The sequence below is a fragment of the Macaca fascicularis genome, chromosome 1 (genome assembly GCF_037993035.2).
Source record: "Macaca fascicularis isolate 582-1 chromosome 1, T2T-MFA8v1.1".
In the NCBI taxonomy this organism is placed as follows: Eukaryota; Metazoa; Chordata; class Mammalia; order Primates; family Cercopithecidae; genus Macaca; species Macaca fascicularis.
This window is the reverse complement of record NC_088375.1, coordinates 105,170,049-105,196,077: the sequence shown is the minus strand read 5'-3', so window position 1 is coordinate 105,196,077 and position 26,029 is coordinate 105,170,049. Positions and strand designations below refer to the sequence as shown.

General features: G+C 43.6%; 1 protein-coding gene and 2 non-coding genes across 11 annotated transcripts; all 3 read right to left on the bottom strand.

Moving 5' to 3' along the window:
* Positions 1–1,514: 1,514 nt before the first annotated feature.
* KHDC4 (KH domain containing 4, pre-mRNA splicing factor) lies at positions 1,515–24,835 on the bottom strand. 9 transcript variants are annotated; one of them, XR_010582166.2, is made up of 14 exons: positions 24,758–24,835; positions 24,053–24,269; positions 19,908–20,036; positions 19,493–19,572; positions 17,357–17,409; positions 16,928–17,091; positions 15,878–16,089; positions 13,600–13,660; positions 10,858–10,915; positions 10,372–10,625; positions 5,986–6,159; positions 5,118–5,202; positions 4,363–4,454; positions 1,515–2,799 (listed from the first exon to the last, which is right to left on the bottom strand). XR_010582166.2 is itself a non-coding variant. In XM_005541497.4 (14 exons), the coding sequence occupies exons 1-14, from the start codon at positions 24,793–24,795 to the stop codon at positions 2,600–2,602; spliced, it is 1,845 nt and encodes a 614-aa protein (XP_005541554.1). In that variant the 5' UTR covers positions 24,796–24,835; the 3' UTR covers positions 1,515–2,599. The 9 variants fall into 9 exon arrangements, 2 of the variants coding, with proteins under 2 accessions (XP_005541554.1, XP_045217541.1); XR_012413640.1 differs by having other exon boundaries at positions 5,118–5,230; positions 10,372–10,524; XR_012413641.1 differs by having other exon boundaries at positions 10,372–10,524.
* LOC123571130 (small nucleolar RNA SNORA42/SNORA80 family) lies at positions 8,906–9,042 on the bottom strand. The gene has a single exon (XR_006695299.1). It is a non-coding gene; the product is annotated as a small nucleolar RNA SNORA42/SNORA80 family (small nucleolar RNA).
* LOC123571138 (small Cajal body-specific RNA 4) lies at positions 16,206–16,334 on the bottom strand. The gene has a single exon (XR_006695309.1).
* Positions 24,836–26,029: the final 1,194 nt, after the last annotated feature.

Sequence of the window (26,029 nt, the reverse complement as noted above, 5' to 3'; positions counted from 1 at the left end):
GGGTGTATACACTCACAGACAAGGGTATTTAATCAGGAGTAGAAAGTAAATTATTTACACAAAAGGGGAGTACGTGGTAAGAGACATTCAGGGACACTTAAAAACATTTAACAACTTACCCAGGGTTGTTTGCTGCTTGTGGAAAAAAACCCACAAAAACCCGAAACTAATTTGACCCAATGCAATGAGAGGAAGTGAGGACAGGGGCACCCCCCAAATCCTCCTAAAACACAGGATTTCAATAAAGTCTACCGGGGATGACTGCTTCACAGCAGAAAATGACTTTCCTAAAGGAGTGGTCACAATGACTTTGGCTATTGAAACCCAGATTCATTCTCAAAAACCAGATGTTCACAACACTCCCTAATCAGAGTTCTGTGTATGTTTTTTAAACACGTATAAGACACACAAAAACTTGTTTTAAATAAATGTACCACACACTGGCAGGAAAGAGAGCTTGTTAAGCGGCCTTGAGTTAAATACAGAACTGAAGCCACTATAACCATATTCCCCTCTAGGTAGCACAGGTGCTAGAAAAAACTGACACTGGAAAATTGTTCTGAGGCAGCTCTGCCCACCACTGTTCTTTTTAAATGTCTTTCTGGGCCAGGCGCGGTGGCCCACGCCTGTAATCCCAGCACTTTGGGAGGCCGAGGCGGGCAAGGCAGGAGGTCAAGAAATCGAGACAATCCTAGCCAACATGTAAAACTGTCTCTACTAAAAATTCAAAAGAATTAGCTGGGTTTGGTGGCGTGCGCCTGTAAGTCCCAGCTACTCGGGAGGCTAAGGCAGAATAATCACTTGAATCTGGGAGGTGGAGATTGCAGAGCTGCCTGAGACGGTGCCACTGCACTCCAGCCTGGCAACAAAGCAAAACTCCGTCTCAAAAAAAAAGTCTTTCTGGCCAGGCATGGTGGCTCACGCCTGTAATCCCAGCACTTTGGGAGGCTGAAGTGGGCAGATCACTTGAGTATCAGGAGTTCAAGACCAGCCTGGCCAAAATGGTGAAACCCTGTCTCTACTAAAAATACAAAATTTAGTTAGGTATGGTGGTAGGTGCCTGTAATCATCCCAGTTACTCAGGAGGCTGAGGCTGGAGAATCACTTGAACCCAGGAGGTGGAGGATGCACTGAGCCAAGATTACACCATTGCACTCCAGCCTGGGCGACAGAGCGAGACTCCATCTCAAAAAAATAAAATAAAATGTCTTTCCAAGAATAACATATTTCCTTTAAAATCTGCTTCAGTCATGAAGTCCTTTTAATACCCTGTTAAATAAAGGAGGGCTAAAATATGAAAATGGATAATATCCAGCATAATAATCCTTAACATTTTCATTTGAACTTTAAGGGTACATTTTGCAGTTACATAACTCTTGGAACTATATGCAAACCTTGGGGTCTGTATATGTATTTTTCTGGTAATATTATAGTTGCATTATGCTATGAGTAAAAAAGTTTATGAATTTTAGTGTATGGATGGGTTGTGGAAGAAAACAGAGAAACCACAAGCAGAATATTTATACATTTATTTATAATGAAATTATGGTCTACATATTTACAACGTATAGGAAACCAGAGGGTAAGTTTATACAAAGCCAGCCTGCAAAGTATTCAAATGTGCAAAAATGACAGTTCAATATCTCAAACTATTCCTGGTTCAGCAGACTAGCTCCTTCACTTTCACACATCAATATTTGATACAAAAAAAGTTCTTTTGGCAAAACCTGTAATGCCAAGAAAAAGGACAAGTTGCAATTTCAGTCATTAAGTCCAAAATCCTATAGCCAGCAGTCAGATCTCTCTATTTTAGCTGCAACCAGTTCTGAGAGAGACAGACCACTGTGTTTCATTTCTGTGATGAGTTCTGACCAGTTTTAGTCAGGAAGTTTTCTCTGACCCAGCTGAAGACAGGATCTTAGAAGGGCAATAAAAACAGTAATGGCTATGAGACCAATGTGCCTGAAGGTGCCAGCTCTGGATCACCCCAATTAAAAACAACAATGAAAAAATAACTTCATTTTCCTATCCAGGATCCAGCTATATCCAACAGTTTTAAATGAGACAGCATTTTCCAAAACAGAAAGAATCCAAAATGAAACAGGGATGCAGATCTGTCAGAATTAAATACTGAAAAGGACGGTCTTAAAATAATTTCCCCACTAATAAATAGTAAGGCTCTGTTTGTAACCAGTTATGTATCAAAATTGACCAAACAGTAGTAAAATACAAATAAAACTTTCTTTATGTCAGAATTGGGTCTATTCATTTGGAAAAGGCTGGACCAGGTCAAATGTGTATGGGAACGACCCTGTTAGAATGCTTTGTTGGACAAGCACATTTCACGAACTGTTAAAAAGCTTCTGAGATAAGTTTGTGATTCTAATTAAATTTTAACAGATTCTATGCCACTGCAGAAATAAGGATTTTTGTTGTTGTTGTCGTTAAGGAACCCCTTTAAGAAAGGGCGGCACTGAATCTCAAACTTCTGCAAAGTCCAGGTTGGTTCCCAGCACAGGCCCCAGAGTCTTGTTAAATCAAATGCATGCATTATTGCTAAGAAGAGTCACTGAGGGTCAAAACTCTGTTCCACTGTTTCCTAGGGAGCCATCCAGAATGGCATCTGTTGTTTAGCTCGTGGTTGTGATGAAGGATATTGGTATCCCAAACTCCAGCCCTGTGGAAAACTACTTGCATTTTTATGACCTCCATGTTCCTCCTCTTCATCAGATGAATCTGCGGCATAAGCCACCAAGCCAAATCCCTTCTCTGTAGTTTTCATCTTCTTGGCTGGATAATCTAGAATAGAGAAAAACAACCCCAACCCCATCCCCACCAAGGGAAAAAAAAAAAATACCATAAATTCGTTAATTAAAAAAAAAGATGTTAATTTTAAGTGGTTAGTTGGACACCATTTTGAGGTCACAGGGTCAATGGTCACCCAAAAACGTTGAAGATCACAGGAAAAACAGCACCAGCATCAGCAAATGTGAATCCACCAGAACCATGTAAGAAAACAGAGAAAGAAAAAAGAAACACAAAAAAAAGAAAAAAAAAGAAAAAAAGGAAAGTTAGCAAGTGAGTCTCTTGAGGGATGATATTTCACCTTTTAAAGAGTTAAAAGAAAAGAAGTTAAGAAAAGAAAAAAACGTCTTTTCTTCTGTTCATTTTTATGAGTACAAGCAAAGAACAAAATATCCCATGTACCTCTACAGGATTTAGAGTTCTGGGATGCTAAAAAGCAACCTTTTCCTAACAGCCACAAACTGACCATTACTGACCAATAGAGCTATAAGGGGAGATGTGTGGCTTAGCTCCCAATACAAAGCAAAATCAACCTTTATTAAGTCCGTATCAGATGACGTCCTGGTATTCACACAATATAGGCAACAGGATTTTTAAATGACCTACTACTACTACTCATTAATATTCACTGATGCTATGTATAAAATAAGTCGACTAACTCTTTTCTAGATACACGTTGGTTGGAAATAAAAGGTTGTCTGTATATAATTTTTTTAAACTATTTTTTCTCTCTCTGTCTCAAAACACATTGGTTGGAAATCACAGGTTATCTGTATACAATTTTTTAAAAACTATTTTCTCTTTCTCTTTCTTTTTTTTGAGACAGAGTCTCACTCTATTGCCCAGGCTGGAAAGCAGTGGTGTGATCGCAGCTCACTACAACCTCCACCTCCCAAGTTCAAGCGTTTCTCCTGCCTCAGCCTTCCAAGTCGCTGGGATTACAGGCATGCACTACCATGTCCAGCTTAATTTTTCTATTTTTAATAGAGATGGGGTTTCACCGTGTTAGCCATGCTGGTCTCAAACTCCTGACCTCAGCTGATCCGCCTACCTTGGCCTCCCAAAGTGCTGGGATTACAGGCGTGAGCCACCATGCCCAGCCCAAAAGTATTTTCACTGGCTAATAGATTAGAGAGGTTGGATTAAACACCTGAATGAACATCAGGTTAGAAAACTAATAGCTTTATTTATGTATGTATTTATTTATTTATGAGATGGAGTCTTGCTCTATTGCCCAGGCTGGAGGGCAGTGGTCTGATCTTGGCTCACGGCAACCTCTGCCTCCCAGGCTGAAGCGATTCTCCTGCCTCAACCCCCAAGTAGCTGGGATTACAGGGGCCCACCACCATGCCCACTAGTTTTTGTATTTTTAGTAGAGATGGGGTTTCACTATATTGGCCAAGCTGGTCTTGAACTCCTGACCTTAGGTGATCCACCCATCTTGGCCTCCCAAAGTGCTGGGATTACAGGTGTGAGCCACCACGCCTGGCTGAGAAAACTAATAGCTCTAGACCAGTCTTAGTCACTCCCCTGTTCCCCCAGCTATACCACACTCACCATGGCTCCCTGTTAAGGTCCCAGACCCATTCCTTTCATCGGATTCTGTTTTTATTCCAGTCACTGGAAAGGCTGGTGGAGGCATCAACTGCCTATTGAAAGACAAAATGAAACTTTCTTTCAGACAATTTAAATTTTCTTAACTTATCCAGTGGATTAGAACTGCAATTAAATCTGCAGACAATCCTTCAAATTCATTTTAACCATTAATTTCAACTGCTTCCACCTTCCCCCAGCCCCTTTATAAAAGTATAAGGCCCATCTACACAGCAATTGCCATGACAAAAATCTAATGAACTGTTATGAAACGGTATCAGCTCCTTTCTTATGAAGGTTAATATACTAATGTAAGAAAGGTAAATTCAAGCACTGTGTGGCAGGCTGAACTCCCATATTCATGTACTTCCATCCATGATATTCTAATAATTCTAAAGTAGCAAAAATAGCTGAATTATATAACATTTCTGTTACTGTCTATCCTTAGGAAAATGGCCAAGATGCGGACAATGGAAGTCAAGAAAGATGTCTGAACAAGTAATAAATTATCCAAAGTCAAGTATAACTGCTTCTAAGTCTGTAAAAGGCCTATCATTATATTTTCCTTCACTGCATCAATTACAACAAACAGACGCATATTTGATTCAAAGATTTCATTTCAGTTTCAGAATACTTAAGCTCATAGCAATGATCACTACTCTGACTAATGGTGCAAACAAATGACATCTGAATACACTTGCATAATTATTCCAACTTACCTGTCCCTCTCTCTCTCTTTGCCTGAGGAACTTGCTGGCTTCGATCCTGCACCTTCAATCTCATTCTGACTGGAGAAGCCTGTACCTAAATTAGTCATATGAATGGGTCCATGCTATGAGCAGAAAAATACAGTGGCATTAGCAAATCTACAACTGCTGTATTGACTTTAGCTCCTTAATGTAACTGTCAAGTGCCTCATCTTTCTGATAAGTTGTAGTAAGTTAAACTACTACAAAGCTCTTTGGGATTTGCTGTGTAACTGCAGTCAAAAGTAGGGATTTTTTTTTCTCTGTAGGACTTGGACAGGGGTGTTATAATTCATTATGCTATCTATAGCCTGTTTTTAACTGACTGCCCATAGCTCAACTAGTTTCTATAAACCTAGCTAGAAACCATAAAAAAATGTTTTGGTTTAAAGAATGATTCAAGGATTCTGACAAAATGGAAAGGTACTTCTGATAAAATTGCACCAAAACTACAAATTAAGAATCTTTTTAACTTTAGTGGCTAACTTTACAATTACATGTACAGAATCACTCCTTTTCTAGCAGTCTTGCGGGGTGGGGAGACTGGAGGGAGATATCACTCTCTTTTTTAGGTGGAGGGTAAAAGAGCACCACTGAAAGCCAAGATTTTAAATACAAGCCACATATTGGTAGATCAATAGCTTTGAGTGAGATGTGTAAGAAAGTAAGAACTCTCAGAGGCTTTCAAGAGTCTGTTGAATAGGATAAAAAACCTAACCAAAATAAATTCCAGAAAGCAGAAATCCTAGTGCTGGGAGAATGATGTGAATTTATCTTTTTTAAAGGGAGAATATAGTAGGAGAATAAGATGAAGATAGGAAAACAGGGTATTTTATTTAACCTGGTATCCAAGCAGTCCAGATTCCCGTTCATCTGGTAGCTCCTCTGTGAATCGTCTCTTCTGTGCCTGGGGCTGACTTGGGAGTGGGGGCTGGGGCTGGGGCTGGGGCTGGGGGCCAGCAGGCAAGGCAGTTTTGACAGGAGCAGCAGGAATAAAAGGACCACCCATCGGACTCTGGGACCAAAACAAACCAAGGAAGAAAAAAAGTGTGAGAATGCCCAAGGAATAAGTAAACAATGATTACAATATACTTTAAGGATCAATAAGTATCTCATGAATTTTGCATCTTCAGGTCCTTAGTTTCCTTCATGTATAATTTGGTAACAGTATCACCTAGCCTTCTCACCTTCATCCTAGGGAAACATGAAATTGACAACCTATATACAGTGCTTTGAACTTTTTTTTTTTTGAGACTGGAGTCTCGCTCTGTCGCCCAGGTTGGAGTGCAGTGGCGCGATCTCGGCTCACTGCAACCTCTGCCTCCCGGACTCATGCCATTCTGCCTCGGCCTCCCGAGCCGCTGGGACTACAGGCGCCCGCCACCATGCCTGGCTAGTTTTTTTTTGCATTTTTAGTAGAGACAGGGTTTCACCGTGTTTGCCAGGATGGTCTCGATCTCCTGACCTCGTGATCCGCCCGCCTCAGCCTCCCCAAGTGCTGGGATTACAGGCTTGAGCCACCGCGCCTGGCCCAGTGCTTTGAACTTTTAAGAAAACTCTGTTGTGCATTTGGGCTACTAGGAGCAAACATGACCATTAACAAACAGAACTCCAACCACTGACAGTCAACATGATTAGCTTTCTGTAATAAGCTTTCTGTAATTTATAAATGCTGCTAATGCTTGTGGAAGAAGTAATTTCATCTTCCACTCCCTTAGTTATTAGTAAGTTACTATGTTAAGATTAAGTCTAATGTTTGAAGATGTTGTTCCAAAAAGGAATAAGGGGTATCAAAAGACAATATATATTACAGAAAAATAGGAAGGTCTGAAGAGAAAACTCTATACAGCCATGCGTTGCTTAGCAATGGTAATACGTGTTTTGTTTTGTTTTTGAGACAGAGTCTCAGTCTTGCTCTGTCTCCCAGGCTGGCGTGCAATGGTGCGATCTCGGCTCGCTACAACCTCTGCCTACTAGGTTCAAGCGCTTCTCTTGCCTCAGCCTGCCGAGGGACACTACGACCTCTGCCTACCAGGTTCAAGCGCTTCTCTTGCCTCAGCCTGCCGAGGGACTACACGCACGTGCCACCATGCACAACTAATTTTTTTAGTACTTGTGATCCACCTGTCTCAGCTTCCCAAAATACTGGGATTACAGGTGTGAGCCACTACACCGAGTGTGAGCCACTACGCCAGTGCGAATGTTTTGATAAATGCACTGCAAGGCGATTTTGTCATTGAACAAATGTGTACTTATACAAACTTAAGATGAAAATAGCCTACTAAACACATAGGCTATATGGTATGGCCTACTGTTTCTAGGCTACAATCCTGTATAGCATGTTACTGTACTGAATGCTGTAACACAATGGTAAGTATTTGTGTATCTAAATGTAGAAAAGGTACAGTAAAAATATGCTACTACAATTTTACAGAACAAGCATCATATATGCAGTCTATCACTGACTAAAACGTTGTAAGGTGGCTGACTGTATTAATAACACAGCTAACATTTATTGACAGATTGGATCATCTTACTTAATCCTCGCAAACCTCTTAGATTTTTATCACTGTGCCCATTTTACATCTAAGGAAAACCAAACCCTAGACAAGTCAAGTTACATCCCAGTATCACACAGCTCAAAAATGGGAAAGCATGATGAACCCTGTCAATCTAATTCTAACTCCCAGCTTTTTTTTTTTGAGTTTTGCTTGTGACCTAGGCTGCAGTGCAGTGATGCGATCTTGGCTCACTGCAACCTCTGCCTCCTGGGTTCAAACAGTTCTCCTGCCTCGGCCTCCCAAGTAGCTAGGATTATAGGTGCCCACCACCATGCCCAACTAATTTTTATATTTTTAGTAGAGACAGGGTTTCACCATGTTGACCAGGCTGGTCTTGAACTCCTGACCTCAAGTGATCCACCCGCCTCGACCTCCCAAAGTGCTGGGATTACAGGTACATGAGCCAACACGGCCACCTTAACTCCCTGCTTTTAACCACTCTGCTGTATTGCTTCCCAATTACAAAGGACTGACATTCAAAAGTGGGGACCTACAGAGCTGTCTAAATATAAAAATTAAAATAATTTCGGCCGGGCATGGTGGCTCATGCCTGTAATACTAGCACCGTAATCCTAGCATTTTGGAAGGCCAAGGCCACGGATCACCTGAGGTCAGGAGTTCATGACCAGCCTGGCCAAAATGGTAAAACCTCATCTCTACTAAAAATACAAAAATTAGCTGGGTGTGGTGGCATGTGCCTGTAATCCTAGCTACTCGGGAGGCTGAGGCAGGATAATCACTTGAACCCAGGAGGTGGAGGTTGCAGTGAGCCAAGATCACACCACTGTACTCCAGCCTTAGCATCAGAGTGAGATTCTTCTCAAAATAAAGTAACGGTGGCTCACGCCTGTAATCCCAGCACTTTGGGAGTCCGAGGTGGGTGGATCACGGGGTCAGGAGATCGAGACCATCCTGGCTAACAAGGTGAAACCCCGTCTCCACTAAAAATACAAAACAATCAGCCAGGCGTGGTAGAGGGCGCTTGTAGTCCCGGCTACTTCGGAGGTTGAGGCAGGAGAATGGCATGAACCTGGGAGGCGGAGCTTGCAGTGAGCCGAGATGGTACCACTGCACTCTAGCCTGGGCGACAGAGCAAGACTCCGTTCCAAAAAATAATAATAATAAAAATAAATTAAAATAAAATAAATAAATTTTACCAGGGACCACAAATAAAATTTAGTTCATAGTTTTTCTGTTATACACTGTGCAACCCCCTTCAGTGCTCACAGCCCACAGGTAAGGGGGCTGGGCAATGGTTTGAGGCTGCCATTTACTCTGGCATGGGTACACTATGAGAGGCCCACAGCGAAGGACCCACCATAAATCCATTACCATGCTCTCATGAAGTCTCTCCCCTGCCTCTAAGACCAGTATATAAACCATCCAGATTATCATCCAGACATCTACTCTTTTCCTACAATTCTACTTTCACGATTTAAGAAATTGTGGCCAAGCACGGTGGCTCACATCCGTAATCCCACGACTTGGGGAGGCCAAGGCAATCAGATAATGAGGTCAGGAGATCAAGACCATCCTGGCTAACACAGTGAAACCCCATCTCTACTAAAAATACAAAAAAATTAGCCAGGTGTGGTGGCAGGTGCCTATAGTCCCAGCTACTTGGGAGGCTGAGGCAGGAGAATGGCGTGAACCTGGGAGGCGGAGCTTGCAGTGAGCCGAGAGGTGCCACTGCACTCCAGCCTGGGTGACAGAGCGACACTCCATCTCAAAAAAAAAAAAAAAAAAGTTAAGTATACATTTCTTAAGTTATAAAAGAAACATGCCAGCATTTATAATCCTTACATTTGAAAAGTTTATATATCTCTTACATAATGTTTATTTTTTTTGAGACACAGTATCTCACTCTGTCACTGAGGCTGGAGTGCGCTGGCACCATCTTGGTTCACTGCATCCGTGACCTCCTAGGCTCAAGGGACCCTCCCACCTCAGCCTCTTAAGTAGCTGAAATACAGGTATGTGCCACCATGTCCAGCTAATTTTTTTGTAGAGATGGGGTCTCACTATGTTGCCTAGGCTGGTCTCAAACTCCTGCGCTAAAGCAGTCCTCCTGCCTCGGCCTCCCCAAATGCTGAGATTATGTTTCCTCTTAAGATGTGAAATTGTAACTCAGTTCCAATCACTAAGAGGTGTGGTGAAGGTAGCCCCATTCTCCTTGAGGACTTTGTTAACATTGCAAAGGCAAGGTTAGGCAAACAATGGCCAAGGGTATAGCAAACTATGATTGTGGCCTGCCACCTGTTTTGTAAATAAAGTTCTACTGGAGTACAGCTATGCTTATTCATTGAGGTATTATCCATGGGCTGCTTCTGCACTACAACCACCGAGTGTGATAGTTGTAACAGAGAATGTATGGCCCTTAAAGCCTAAAATATTTCCTATCTGACCCTTTATAGCAAGTGTGCCCACCAGCCCTACTTTAAAAAGTTATTTGGTGTGCAAGACTGTGAAAATATAAACTTTAGGATGACATACACACATACACGCTAATCCAAAATATTCACGTAGGTTGGTGGTAGGAACACAGAAGACAGTAGGAAAAAAACATTCCACATTACATGATTTATTTCTGGAATACCACTACTTCCCCTCTTTCCCCAGTTTTTCCTAAATTCAGTAGTATCTTGTTGCATATCCTGACATCCTACCTGTCCAGTGCTAGCTGGAGGCTGCACTTGTGTTATCGGGTATTGTGTTGGCACAGGTGGAACTCCAGTAGGTAATGCCGGCAAGACTCCAGGTGCTAATGAAACAGCTGGTGGCACTATGCTTGGTACTCCGTAGGGAGGTTGAACTGGCTGCTGAGGAGGGGGAACAACAGGGTAACCAGACTGATAGCCATTGGATGGATAATATGGTGGTTGAGGAGGGACACTACTTATAGCAGAGGGTTGTGTATAGCCTGAGGGGGAAGAAAAAAAGTGTTTAATCAGCTGCAGCAGAATGAGACAATTTAGCTGAATATTAAACTTAATATCTAGGGAAGAAAAATACTGAGGCATGAATGGCTTTCCAAATTACCCTAAATTAAAGGGAACATTAATAGTGCCCTGGCACAGTCTAGCCTCCAGTATCATAATTACACATAACTATCACTAGCAAAATATTTTTTAAACACTTCAAGATGTACACACCTGGTAAAGGTACAGCAGTATTAATCTGATTCACAAATCTAGAATATTCAGCATGAACCTGAAAGAGAGGGGGAAACAAATTAACATGGGACAGCCCAAGCTGTGTATTTACAAGGGTCTGATTATATAATTCTAGGACCAAAGCCATTAGCAATTAAAATATATCTACCGATATTCCAATCAAATTTAAACTGGTTTAACCTACTTTTTTTTTTTTTTTTTGAGACATAAGTCTCGCTCTGTCACCCAGGGTGGAGAGCAGTGGTGCGATCTCGTATCACTGCAACCTTTTTTTTTGAGACAGTCTCACTCTGTCACCCAGGCTACAATGTAATGGCAAGGTCTCAGCTCACTGCAACCTCCACCTCCAAGGTTTAAGTGATTCTCCTGCCTCAGCCTCCCAAGTAGCTGGGACTACAGGTGCGTACCACCACACCCAGCTAGTTTTTGTATTTTTAGTAGACATGGGGGTTTCACTATGTTGGCCAGGCTGGTCTCCAACTCCTGACCTCGTTATCCACCCGCCTTGGCCTCCCAAAGTGCTGGGATTACAGGCATAAGCCACCGCATCCAGCCCACCTCAACATTTTAATAAGGCAGATCTATAAATTATTAAGCCAATTTTGGGCATTAGGAGCATGAATAATCCTGAATCCCCTAAAGTATACTCAATTCTGGGGTACAAAATCATTTAGAAAGCCACAGAAATTAAGTAACTAGGAAATTTCCAAGTTGTTAGTATAACTGATGAGACCTCATTCATTCACATTTACTGGGTGACTTTTCCTCAAGGTTTACTCACAGTTTACTAAGGGTTTAGTATTTTCCTCATACTTCCTTCCTATATATTATTAAGTCCATAACCTCAAGTACCAACAAAAAGATGGGAAATGGTCAAGAAAATTATCTGGTACAAGGGTTGGTAAATCAGGTGATATGTAAAAAAACAAAGGAAGTAAAAAAACAAAACAAAGTAAAAAAACAAACAAACAAGGCCAGACGCAGTGGCTCATGCCTGCAATCCCAGCACTGTGGGAGGCCGAGGCGGGCAGATCACGAGGTCAGGAGATCGAGACCATCCTGGCTAACACAGTGAAACCCCGTCTCTCCTAAAAATACAAAAAACTTAGCCGAGCATGGTGGTGGGCATCTGTAGTCCCAGCTACTCAGGAGGCTGAGGCAGGAGAATGACGTGAACCTGGGAGATGGAGGTTGCAGTGAGCTGATATTGCGCCACGGCACTCCAGCCTGGGCGACAGAGTGAGACTCTGTCTCAAAAAAAAAACAAAAAAAAAACACCACCATAAGCTACCCAATAAGGTACCAGAGAACACAAGATTGAACATATTCAGTCCAAAACCTGATTTCCTTTAAGTGCTATAAAAACAGTCCTAAGGTTTAACTTTTGGTTGTTTACAGAAAAAAAGAATGCATAACCAAATGAGCAATCATCCCCCAAACATGTCTAACTGGTTTCAAATTATTATAGCTCTACCCTTACTTCAGACTGGAGCTATGCAAATATAAGCCAAAACCAACACAATGGGCCGGGCGCGGTGGCTCAAGCCTGTAATCCCAGTACTTTGGGAGGCCGAGGTGGGCGGATCACAAGGTCAGGAGATCGAGACCATCCTGGCTAACATGGTGAAACTCCTTCTCTACTAAAAATACAAAAAAAATTTTTTTTTTTTTTTTTGAGACGGAGTCTCGCTGTGTCTCCCAGGCTGGAGTGCAGTGGCGTGATCTCGGCTCACTGCAAGCTCCGCCTCCCGGGTTCACGCCATTCTCCCGCCTCAGCCTCCCAAGTAGCTGAGACTACAAGCGCCTGCCACCACGCCCGGCTAGTTTTTTGTATTTTTTTAGTAGAGACGGGGTTTCACCATGTTAGCCAGGATAGTCTCGATCTCCTGACCTCATGATCCACCCGCCTCGGCCTCCCAAAGTGCTGGGATTACAGGCTTGAGCCACCGCGCCCGGCCAAAAATACAAAAAATTAGCCGGCTGTGGTGGTGGGTGCCTGTGGTCCCAGCTACTCGGGAGGCTGAGGCAGGAGAATGGCGTGAACCTGGGAGGTGGAGCTTACAGTGAGCCGAGATAGCGCCATTGCACTCCAGCCTGGGTGACAGAGCGAGACTCCAACTCAAAAAAAAACACAAAAAACAAAAAACAAAAAAATAGAGTGGCTCAAGCCTGTAATCCCAGCACTTTGGGAGGCCGAGGCGGGTGGATCACGAGGTCAGGAGATCGAGATTATCCTGGCTAACATGGTGAAACCCCGTCTCTACTAAAAATACAAAAAACTAGCCGGGCGTGGTGACGGGCGCCTGTAGTCTCAGCTACTTGGGAGGCTGAGGCGGGAGAATGGCGTGAACCTGGGAGGCGGAGCTTGCAGTGAGCCGAGATCACGCCACTGCACTCCAGCCTGGGAGACACAGCGAGACTCCGTCTCAAAAAAAAAAAAAAAAAAAAATAGAAAACCAACACAATGACCAGGTGCTAGGAGAGAGGAGAGGCATGGGATGATTTCTCTCTCAGACTCCAGAAGGAATCAATTCTGCCAGCACCTTGATTTCGGACTGCTTCCTGAACTGTGATAGAATAAATTTGTGTTATTTTAAGCCACCCAACTGCAGTAACTTGTTATAGCAGTACTAGGAAACTAAACAGGTGAAAGAAACAGTTAAGACATACTCCAAAACGGCAACTGCTTTTCTGAATGAGTACCAGACAAATACAACTCACTGTTTGCAAAAGATTCTCACAAAGCTTCTTGGCAGCAGCCAGGCCTTCTGGTTTGGGGTGACTGCAAAGAAATAACCAGGAATTCAAAGGAGAGAAAAATAAATAAAAGATGCAGAATGCTGCTTTCATTTTTCATGCTATTTTACAAATCTACATTAATATATTCACTGTAGCTCAAAATCTAGGCCTCTGAAAATCACAAAACAGAAACACAAAATAACATAAGTCTTTAAAAATATATTATCATTACCACAAATATTTTAATAGTCTTTCTCTGAGTAATGGTACTTCTTGATATAAAAATATTTTAAAGTTCATAAAATTACTATAAAATGTATTAATATTGATACAGGTTTAAATGAAAATTATTTCAGGCTTATCACAGCTCACTTTAAGATTCACTTTTTTTGGCCAGGTGTGGTAGCTCACGCCTGTAATCCCAGTACTTTCGGAGGCCGAGACGGGCAGATGGCGAGGTCAGGAGATCGAAACCATCCTGACTAACATGGTGAAACCCCGTCTCTACTAAAAATACAAAAAATTAGCCGGGCGTGTTGGTGGGCGCCTGTAGTCCCAGCTACTCTTAGAAGGAGTCTCGCTCTGTCACCCAGGCTAGAGTGCAGTGGCGCCATCTTGGCTCACTGCAAGCTCTGCCTCCCGGGTTCATGCCATTCTCCTGCCTCTCAGCCTCCCGAGTTGCTGGCACTACAAGTGCCTGCCACCATGCCTGGCTAATTATTTTTGTTCTATTTTTAGTAGAGACAGGATTTCACCATGTTAACCAGGATGGTCTCGATCTCCTGATCTTGTGATCCGCCTGCCTAGGCCTCTGAAAGTGCTGGGATTACAGGCCAAGATTCACTTTTGTACAGACTTGTAAAAAACCAAAAGACTTGAAAGAGACAATTCCGTCTCCTAATTCAGTAATTTCTCTTTTTTTTTTTTTTTTTTTTTTTGCGACGGAGTCTTGCTCTGTCGCCCAGGTTGGAGTGCAATGGCGCAGTCTCAGCTCACTGCAACCTCCACCTCTGGGGTTCAAGCACTTTTCCTACCTCAGCCTCCTGAGTTGCTGGGATTACAGGTGCCTGCCACCACACCTGGCTAATTTTTTTTTTTTTTTTTGAGACAGAGTTTCACTCTTGTTGCCCGGGCTGGAGTGCAATGGCATGATCTCGGCTCACCGCAACCTCTGCCTCCCAGGTTCAAGCAATTCTCCTGCCTCAGCCTCCGTAGTAGCTGGGATTATAGGCATGTGCCACCACGCCCGGCTAATTTTGTATTTTTAGTAGAGACGGGGTTTCTCCATGTTGGTCAGGTTGGTCTCGAACTCCCGACCTCAGGTGATCCACCCACCTCGGCCTCCCAGTGCTGGGATTACAGGCGTGAGCCACTGCGCACACCTGGCTAATTTTTGTACTTTTAGTAGAGACAGGGTTTCACCGTGTTGGCCAGGGTGGTCTCGAACTCCTGACCTCAACTGATCCATCTGCCTTGGTCTCCCAAAGTGCTGGGATTACAGGTGTGAGCCACCACACCTGGTTTAAGACAGGGTCTCACTCAGTCACCCAATCTGGAGTGCAGTGGTGCAAACACAGCTACCTGCAGCCTTAACCTCCTGGGCTCAAGCCATCCTCCTGCCTCAGCTTCCTGAGCAGCTGGGATTATAGGTGTGCACCACCACATCTGGCTTTTTTTTTTGAGATGGAGTCTCGCTCTGTTGCCCCGGCTTGAGTGCAGTGGCACCATCTTGGCTCACTGCAAGCTCCATCTCCCGGGTTCACGCCATTCTCCTGCCTCAGCCTCCTGAGTAGCTGGGACTACAGGCGCCCGCCACCATGCCCAGCTAATATTTTGTATTTTTAGTAGAGACAGGGTTTCACCTTGTTAGCCAGGATGGTTTTGATCTCCTGATCTCATGATCTGCCCGCCTCGGCCTCCCAAAGTGCTGGGATTACAGGTGTGAGCCACCACGCCCGGCCTAATTTCTTTAATTTTTTTGTAGAGATAGGGTTTCGCTATGTTGCCTAGGCTGGCCTCAAACTCCTGGGCTTAAGTGGTCCTACGCCTTGGCCTCCAGAAGTGTTGGGATTATAGGCATGAGCCACCGTGCCCCAATTCTACAATTTATTTAACTAATTATAATTACTCCTAGCATTTACCTAAATCCCTCATGTTACTATTAATTACACCCGGTTTTCTCTTGCTCCTTCTGAATCACTCCTGACTGTACCAGTAAGTTGACAAGAATTCACATGTCCCCTGCCCTATGCATCCATACCTGATGTAAATATACATAGGCTCAAAAGCTTCTCGGCCAGATGCTGGCTCAATGCAGCCTGAACCTTTGCCCCGCAGGAAGACTTTGGCACCTGTTTCAATCTGAATGTGCTGCAAATAGGAGCAGCCTGGACCTTCCACTTTCTCCTTGACGTTAAAAGTGGGCACAGCATGTTCTAGACCCACAAATAATTTATCTTGAACATAATGCATCTGTAGGAAGAAAAGAATACTTCGTATTAAACAGCGAATATATAATTAAATCCTCAATCTTTGAAATAAGTCAATAAGAAATTATAGCAAAGACAGTCTCCTGTAAAACTGGGATAGAGTGTTGGGTAGTACAGTCAGCCCTGTGATACTCTTCAGTGAAGGCTGCTCTCTCCAACCCTTTTTTCTAGGAGGAATGTATCAGCAAAGTCTTGCTTCATCAGACTCAGCCTTCTTAGTCCTCCAGTTATCATCAAGTTTACAAATAAACTAAAAGCACTAACTTCAAAATGTACAATACCTTCTGCTCTATCAATCTCCTTTGTAGAACATATCAATATGAAGAGGTATGTGCTCACGTGTTCATTATATTGTGGAGAGCTAGATAACACACTAACAGAATACCTATAGCAGGTAACTTTCGGGATTGGAATTTAATGATTTTTTCTTCTTCTTTATATGTATTACTTGGCACATCTTTTTTTTTTTTTTTTTTTTTTGAGATGGAGTCTTGCTCTGTGGCCCAGGCTGGAGTGCAGTGGCATGGTCTCGGCTCACCGCAACCTCCACCTCCCAGGTTCAACCAATTCTCCTGCCTGAGCCTCCCGAATAGCTGGGGTTACAGGCGCCTGCCACCATGCCCAGGTAATGTTTGTATTTTTAGTAGAGATGGGGTTTCACCATGCTGGTCAGGCTGGTCTCGAGTTCCTGACCTCAAATGATCCACCCACCTCGGCCTCCCAAAGTGCTGGGATTACAGGAATGAGCCACTGCACCTGGACGGCACATATCATTTTTATAGAAATGATAAAGCTATTCATGATCCCTCCCCAAAACATACCCCTGACTGGAAGGGAGGCTTCTGGCTAACAGCTGGAGACAACTGAGCGATAGGTGCTGGCTGGTGATAGACAGTTACTGTTGCACCATTAAAAGTTGGACTTGTTCCTGTGGCAGCTTTTACCACTCCATTGGTGATAATTTCTTTGATCCGGTTTACAGCTCCTTGGAAAAACACAAACAGTAAAACTGAATGGAATGAACTGACTAGTGCCCAGGCAGGCCAGTGTTCAATCACTCACACGTAAATCCGCTTTATACGTTACCCAAGTATGCGGCTGTCAACCCCTCTAAACTCCCATACAAATTCGTGTACAGTTCATGAACAAGGGCTAGAACAGCCATCAGGGACAGTTTGCCAACTTGCTATACAGACCCCTGTACTTTGTTCTTCACAAAAAGTGCTACGTGAGCCAAAAACATTACTTACTGTCCACTAATTCCCGTGTCTGGCCTTGAACATGAAGATATAATGGACGATCCCTATAAAGAGAAACAAAAAAGGATGATCTCAACGTGGTCAAAACCAAAAAAGGAGTCAAATGGGTCACCAGATCTAATTTGTAATGTTTCAAGTTTCCAAATAACCAAAAGGGACTATATACATTAGAAGGGTTTTTGCTAGCTAATGTCTGAGAACATGCCTTAACAGCTGGGGAACAAATAAACTTCTTGATCTTAAAAGTCAACTGGCCAACAGATTTCAGATCAAATCTGTTCTTATAGATTCACTACCATTATTTTCCAGTCTATGGAGATAACCCAATATTTAAGAACAGAATTCCTTTTTGCTGGCTGTCTAATAGGTTATAAACAAATGTGGTCTTGTCTATCCAAATCAATGGGGCAAGCCGGGTCCTGTGGCTCATGCCTGCAATCCCAGCACTTTGGGAGGCTGAGGTAGGCAGATCACATGAGGCCAAGAGTTTGAGACCAGCCTGGCCAACATAGCAAAACCCCATCTCTACTGAAATTACAAAAATTAGCCGGCATGGTGGCATGCCTGTAGTCCAAGATACTGAGGAGGCTGAGGCACAAGAATCGCTTGAACCCAGGAGGTGGAAGTTGCAGTGACCCAAGATCATGCCACTGCACTCCCGCTCGGGCAACAGAGCCAGACTCTGTCTCAAAAAAAAAAAAAAACACACACACACAAAAAATTAATGGGGAAAGATTGATCATGCATATACAGAAATCTCTTAAGGCCCACATCAACTGATAATTTAGATTCTAAATGTGAAGATGACTTAAATTATAATAAAGTGATCAATAATCATACAGTTAATAAAAAGTGGCAGGTAAAAATAACTTTTTAAAGACAAAGTTCAAAACAGCAACCAACACATATAGAAAGTTTAAATATATTCTTGGGGCCAGGCACAGTGGCTCACGCCTGTAATCCCAGCACTTTGGGAGGCCGACGCGGGGGGGCCACCCAAAGTCAGGAGTCAAGACAATATTGCCAATATTGTGAAACCCCATCTCTACTAAAAATACAAAATGTAGCTGGGTGTGGTGGCACACGCTTGTAATCCCAGCTACGTGGGAAGCTGAGGCCAGAGAATGGCTTGAACCCAGGAGGCAGAAGTTGCAGTGGGCCGAGATGGCGCCACTGCACTCCAGCCCAGGTGACTAGACCAAACACTCCATCTCTAAATAAATAAATAAATTCTTGGCTTGGGGTAGGAAGTAAATTTTGTTACTTATTTTGTGTAGTTTAAGCTAATGTTAAAAATGCTGCATTTCCTAAGTACCTATCAACCAACAGTGAAGAGAAACTCAAACACTGAATGATGGAAGGAATGAAATGAAACAGATTAAGTCTTTACCTGAATAATCACAACATATAACCATCATAAAGACAAAAAATATATATATGAGCCCATTTGTGAGGGTAATTATTTCCACAGAAAAAAGTTAAGTAGTATATACATGGCCGGGCGCAGTGGCTCACGCCTGTAATCCCAGCACTTTGGGAGGCCGAGGTGGGCGGATCACAAGGTCAGGAGATTGAGAACATCCTGGTTAACATGGTGAAGCCCCATCTCTACTAAAAATACAAAAAATTAGCCGGGTGTGGTGGCAGGTGCCTGTAGTCCCACCTACTCGGGAGACTGAGACAGGAGAATGGCATGAATTCGGAAGGCAGAGCTTGAAGTGAGCCAAGATTGTGCCACTGCAATCCAGCCTGGGTGACAGAGTAAGACTCCATTTCAAATTTAAAAAAAAAAAAAAAAAAAAGGAAGTATATATATTATTTCTGCAGATCATATGGCACAGAAAAAAGAAAAAAAAAGTATATACATTAAATGTTAGTGGTATCTTCTTTTACACTTTCCTATAATTTGTTTCCTCCAATAAAAACATTAAATGTGAAATAAAAGTCCAAAAACAGCTCCCAACAGCTTGTATCTGTTTGATAGCCAGAATTCTGCTATACAGTGTGCACACACATACCCCTCAAACCTCGAATCAAATATCATGTACACGTATTACCTACGGATGAAAAACATGAGGCTAATGTGAGTCATACACCCAACCCTTCCATAAACAAGAGAATACGTACCCTGGTCCCACTTTGGCTTTTTCCTCAGTTGTCATGAACCTCCCTCGAGTTGATACTGCAGCCCCACTAAGGCGGCTGATCTAAAAAAGGAAATGTTCAATTAAGAAGATGTGGCAATTGGTTGATTTCAATGGCAGACAGATTTTCTTCCCATTCATCCATTCGACCAAGTAAGAAGGAATGAATTCTCTCCTATATCTGAAATTTTTATTCCATGGTTTCTTACTCAAACCAACACAGAGAATTCATTTATACCCATTTCATTATCTTCCTCTGAAGTTAAATTAAACCCAGTCCTGACTTCAGAGACTATGACCCAAACTCACTAATAAATATCTAACACCTGTCTATTTAGAGGTCTTCTTTATCTGAATCCACTCACCACCTTCCCCAAAGAGTCCCAATGCCTCCTCACCTCATCTTGAGTCTGTCCTCGAGTCAGCAAGTTCCTACATGTGAGAGGCACATCATTAATTTCTACTTCAGCTACCACCAGGTCATCCTTGCTTTTATTGCTAGTTAGGCCTTTGCCAGGAGCCTGAAGCTAGAAAAAAGAGAAATTAGATTAAAAAGTTTTTATGGTGAGATAAAGTCTTCTTTTTTTTATTTTATTTATTTATTTACTTGAGACGGAGTCTCTTTCTGTCGCCCAAGATGGAGTGCAGTGGCATGATCTCAGCTCACTGCAACCTCCACCTCCTGGGTTCAAGCGATTCTCCTACCTCAACCTCCTGAGTAGCTGGGATTACAGGTGGGTACCACCATGCCTGGCTAATTTTTCTACTTATAGTAGAGATGGGGTTTTGCCATATTGGTCAGGCTGGTCTCAAACTCCTGACCTCATGATCCACCTGCCTTAGCCTGCCAAACTGCTGGGATTACAGGCATGAGCCACCACGCCTGGCCTATTTTTTTATTTTTATTTTTTCTTGAGATGAAGTCTCACTCTATCACCCAGGCTGGAATGCAGTGGCACAATCCCAGCTGACTGCAATCTCCGCCTCCCAAGTTCAAATGATTCTCCTGCCTCAGCCTCCTGAGTAGCTAGAATTACAGGTATGAGCCAATAAACCCAGTTCGTTTTTGTATTTTTAGTAGAGATGGGGTTTCACCATGCTGGCCAGGCTGGTCTCGAGCTCCTGACCTCAGGTGATCCACCCACCTTGGCCTCCCAAAGTGCTGGGATTACAGGCATGAGCCACTGTGCCCAGCCTAGATAAAGCCTTTTAGTCGTCCAAAATACAACTATCCTTTCCCAAATCCCGCACCTCCCTACCCTTCCCTTCATCTGCCTGTAAACACAGTTGGTCTTTCTTCATAAACAAATTAACAAGCAAACAAAAACCTCACTAAACAAAGTCAATCTGCTTGAAGGCCACAATCAAGATTTCTCTGTGACCTTAGCCCTATGTGCATTTTTATGACCACCTAATTATAGAAGCTCTAGGGACCAGAAGCTACAACCTTCAAAAAGAAAATTAAAGAGCAAAGTTATGACACTCTATAGCTCGGTTAGTTGGCTGTACATGGAATAAAACATAATAGAAGGTAGAGAAGCAATGCACACAACACATATACCTCAAGCATATAATAGGAAGTTGTTTTTGTGCCACTCCCACAATCATAACATAAAATCCAACTAATTCCATCCTTGTAAAGTTCTCAAAAGCCCTTAAATTGTATCTAACTAATCATTCCTCACTCTATTACGGAAGAACAAAGAAGAATGAAAAGCCAGTAAGATGGTAAAACCTGATCTAGTTTCTTTCAATTTAAACTGCAAGGAGTTCGTGACCAGCCTGGTCAACATGGTGAAACCCCGACTCTAGTAAAAATACAAAATTAGCCAGGTGTGGTGGTTCGTGCCTGTAGTCCCAGCTACTCTGGAGGCTGAGGCAGGAGAATCGCTTGAAGCCGGGAGGCACAGGTTGCAATGAGCCGAGATCACGCCATTGCACTCCAGCCTGGGCAACAATAGTGAAACTCCGTCTCAAAAATAAATAAATAAATTACAAAAAAAAAAGGCTGGGCTGGGTGGCTCACTTGAGCCCAAGAGTTTCAGACCAGCCTGGGCAACATGGCAAAACCACATCTCTACAAAAAATACAAAACATTAGCTGGGCATGGTGGCATGAGACTGTAGTCCCAGCTACTCAAGAGGCTGAGGCAGCAGTAAGCAGTGATTGCGCCACTGAACTCCAGCCTGGGCAACAGAGCAAGACTCTATCACACGAAAAACCAGACAGACAGAAAGAAAGAACAGAAAGAAAGAAAGACAGAAAGACGGAAAGAAAGAACGAATGAATGAACCAACCAAACAGGCTCATGCCTGTAATCCCAGCACTTGGGGAGGCTGAAGCAGTCTGAGCAACATGGCAAACCCATCTCTTCCAAAAATAAAAAAAAAAATTAGCCGGGCACGGTGGCATGCGACTGTAGCCCTACTACTTGGGAGTACCTACTACTTGACTGTGCCACTGCAGTCACTGCCTGGGCAATCAAGCCAGACCCTGGGACCACAGGCATGCACCACACCTAGTTAATTGTTTTTGTCTTTTCTGTAGAGACAGGGTTTCAGCATGTTGCCCAGGCTGGTCTTGAACTCCTGGCCTCAAGTGAACCACCCACCTGCCTTAACCTCCTGAGTAGCTGGGACTACAGGGGCCTATCTCCCCAGTCTATGTCTAGAAGGTAAGATATTGTTTACTTTGTGCATTACATACATTTTTTAAATGTGGAGGCAAAACTAAATACAAACTCAACAATATCACCTTACCTTTATTTAACCCCCTATAGTATTCATTTACATTATCATCTCAATGAATCCTTATGACCGCCTTTAATAGTACTTATCAATGTTGTCTAAGAGAACTTTTGGTGACAGGTGTTCTAGTCCATCACTCCAATATGGTAACCATTTAGCCACATGCGTCTGTTGAGCACCTGACACGTGGCTAATGTGACTAAAGGTCTAAATTTTAAATTGTATTTTGTTTGGTTTTGCTTTGCTTTGCTTTTTGCTTTAACAACAGGAATTTATTTCTCACAGTTATGGAGGCTGATAATGTATTTAAATTAGTTTTATTATTTAGACAAGGTCTCACTCTGATGCTTAGGCTGGAGTGCAATGGCAAAATGACAGCTCAATGCAGCCTCAAGCTCCTAGGCTCAGGTGATCTTTCCACCTCAGCCTTCCAAGAATCCAAGAAGAATTACAGAGGAGCTGGGACTACAGGTGTGAGCCACCACACCCAGCCCCTTAATTTTAACTTAAATTGCCACATGAGGCTAGTGACTACTGCACTACACAATGCAGGTATATATTACCAACGAGAAAGCTGAGTTTCGTTATGCCAAAGCCATGTAACCAGTAACTGTGGATTCTGGGTTTCAAATTGTGGATTCTGGGTTTTTAGGTTTTATGATTCTAAATCCAGTGTTTATGTATCCTGCTGAGGTCAACTACCTAAAGATTATTATTTTAAGGGAAAAAGAGAGCTTAAACGATTAACATCAGTATTAAGAATCTTAATATATAAGAAGCATTACATCTTTGTCAAGATGCTTTTAATTTTTCCTCATAAAACAATCTTTGCAAACAATAGGCTGCACATGGTGGCTCATACATGTAATCCCAGCACTTTGGGAGGCCGAGATGAGCCTGATCAACATAGTGAGACCCTGTCTACTAAAAATACAAAAAAAAATTAGCCGGGCATGGTGGCATGCACCTGTAATCCCAGCTACTTGGGAGGCTAAGGCAGCAGAATCACTTGAACCCAGGAGACAGAGGTTGTAGTGAGCCGAAATCACCCCACTACTGCACTTCAGGCTGGGCGACAGAGTGAGACTCTGTCAAAAAATAAATAAATAAATAAATAAAACCCTACAGGTTCTAATTAGAGATGACACTATGGGGCTCACTTGATTTACCTGAACTTCTCTTTTGAGTTCAGGGAAAAAGCACATATATTAAAAACATGTTATGTTGCTTTAAATGACTATGGAAATAGAACTTAAGTTGAACTAAGTGGACAAGGACAAGACAAGGTATTTGGTCCATAAATGTAATCAGCCCAATCAAAAATGCCTCGTAAGTATGTATTTGTAACAAAATGTCTTCTGGAACATTCCAAAACTAAATGATCTCTCAACTACTATATCCATTTTATCCTTTACTAACACAAATTATTATATGATTACAGGATTACAAACAACTTTTTTTTTTTTTAAAAGACGGAGTCTCATTGGGTCGCCCAGGCTGGAGTGCAGTGGCATAATCTCAGCTCACCACAACCTCCGCCTGCTGGGTTCAAGCAGTTCTCCTTGCCTCAGCCTCCTAACTAGCTGATTACAGGCGCGCGCCACCATACCCGACTAATTTTTGTACATTTAGTAGAGACGGGGTTTCAACATGTTGGTCAGGCTGGTCTCGAACTCCTGACCTCGTGATCCACCTGCCTCAGCCTCCCAAAGTGCTGGATTATAGGCGTGAGACACCGCGCCCGGCAAAACAACCACTAAATTCGCAATTAGTGGAGACCCTTCAACTTCAAATACCTTCTCAGAAGCATTCTGTGTTGGTTTCAGCTTTCCTTTTGCCATGAGCATGGCATTGATCTTGGCAGCCACAGCAGCAGCAGCATCCAAAGCACCTGAAGGAGCAGCTGTGGTGCCCCCAGGACTTCCCCCACTGCTGGTGACCTCCCCACCTGGGGCCGCTGGCGGGAGGAAGAGAAGTGGGGCTGGAGCTGGTTGGTCCCATTTGCTGCGTCGCCTACACGTAGAAAAAGGAAAACATTAGGCCCCAAAGCTTTCATGTATGTTATTCTTTCCTTACTACGCCTCAGCACCCCATTTTCCCTCTATTATATTCCACTTACACTTCCGAATCACCTTTTAAATCTAAAACTCCCCTCTCCTTAAACAATTATTGCTACATTTAACAAACCCCCCACTTTCCACCCTTCCCCAAAATCTTTCCTTTCTACTGTCCCCTATATCAAAAGACTCCACTCTATCCTGCACGCTCTCGTTTACGCCTTCCCCTTGGCTCGCCCTTCCAAAAGTCCCCGTTTCCCTCCTCCCTCGGATCCCAGCCGGCCCTTTAAGGGCCCCAGGCCTGCTCAAGATCCTTCTCCCCAAACGTCCAACCCTTTACTTCCTACTTAAGGGGCCCTCCACCCTATACGCAGCTTCTCAGGGTGCCTCCGCCTCTCCCGCGCCCCAGTGCTCCCTCCGATGCCCTCGCCCCTGAAGCCGTACCCGCCAGCTCCAGGATGTGTCGCGCTCCCCGCGGACATGGCGACCGGTTCTACTCAACCACCCGCCAACTACCCGACTACCACCTTCTCGTCACTTCCGCCCCCAACGCTCTTACGCACAGCCTTTTCCGGTCGTGAGGCCGAGCGGTTCCGGTGAAAATGTCGATTCCGATTGGACTCTTGACGATTTAAAGGCGTCTGGCGTTTCTGAAACTGGTAGGGTGTGATCTTCCGGGTTGCGCCTTACCCTTAAGAAAGATGGCTGCTATGCCTACTATAGATGCGGAATCGGGCCTAGCTGAATCCATCTTTATCGTGGGCATGTTGTGAGACTCGAAGACAATACGCATGAGTCAGTAGATTAAACAGGTTTCTCCTCAAATTCCGCTACGTTTGTGTTGAGTCCTAGTTTCTGTCTGGGGAGACAACCTTCCCGCGGCTTTTGCCCGTTTCACGTTTCTGTTACTTAGGAAAAGGAAAAGGATTCGTTGCAAAGATCATTTCAAGAATTTCTCTGTTTGGTCCATTTCTGTGCACCAAGCAGGGAATATAAAGATAAAAAGATGAATAAGCCGCAGGCCCTGCCATTCTGGTACTCTCAGTGTGGCAAGGCAGATACGCAGGCAAATATGTGTGATAGAGTTGTATATTAAGCAAAGGTCGAAGAAGATAAGCTGCACATCTTGGGGGAGCGTTAAGAACGGGAAGCTAAAAAGCCGGTAGAGTGCTGGAGAAGCGATCAAGCGTAGGTTATGGAGCACCCTGTTCTGGGATCTGTGTACTTAACGGTTGAGCTGGCTGGAGTGCGGGAGGCCAGGAGTTGAAAGGCCTTGAATGAGTTGATTCTGTAGGCTAAAGATTTCTTTTTTTGAGACCGAGTTTCGCTCCGTCACCCAGGCTGGAGTGCAATGGCGCGATGCGATCTCGGCTAACTGCACTCTCCGCCTCCCGGGTTCAAGCGATTCTCCTGCCTCAGCCTCCCAAGTAGCTGGAATTACAGGCGCCCGTCACCACGCCCAGCTAATTTTTGTTTTGTTTTGTATTTTTAGTAGAGACGGGGTTTGGCTATGTTGGCCAGCCTGGTCTCAAACTCCTGACCTCAGGTGATCCACCCGCCTCGGCCTCCTGAAGTGGTGGGATTACAGGCGTGAGCCATCGCGCCCGGCGGAAGCTAAAGGTTTCTAACCTTTGGGATGTCTTGGAACTTCACTGGGTTTTCAGATCCTCCCACCTCAGCCTCTGAAGTAGCTGGGACTACAAGCACGCGCCACCA

Coding starts and splice junctions, on each gene's coding strand:
- KHDC4 (XM_005541497.4), bottom strand. CDS start 24,795: ATGTCCGCGGGGAGCGCGACACATCCTGGAGCTGGCGG. Junction 17,092..17,356: donor GACACGGGAATTAGTGGACA/GTAAGTAATGTT, acceptor TGTTTTTCCAAG/GAGCTGTAAACCGGATCAAA. Junction 13,661..15,877: donor CCTATGTATATTTACATCAG/GTATGGATGCAT, acceptor ATTTCTTTGCAG/TCACCCCAAACCAGAAGGCC.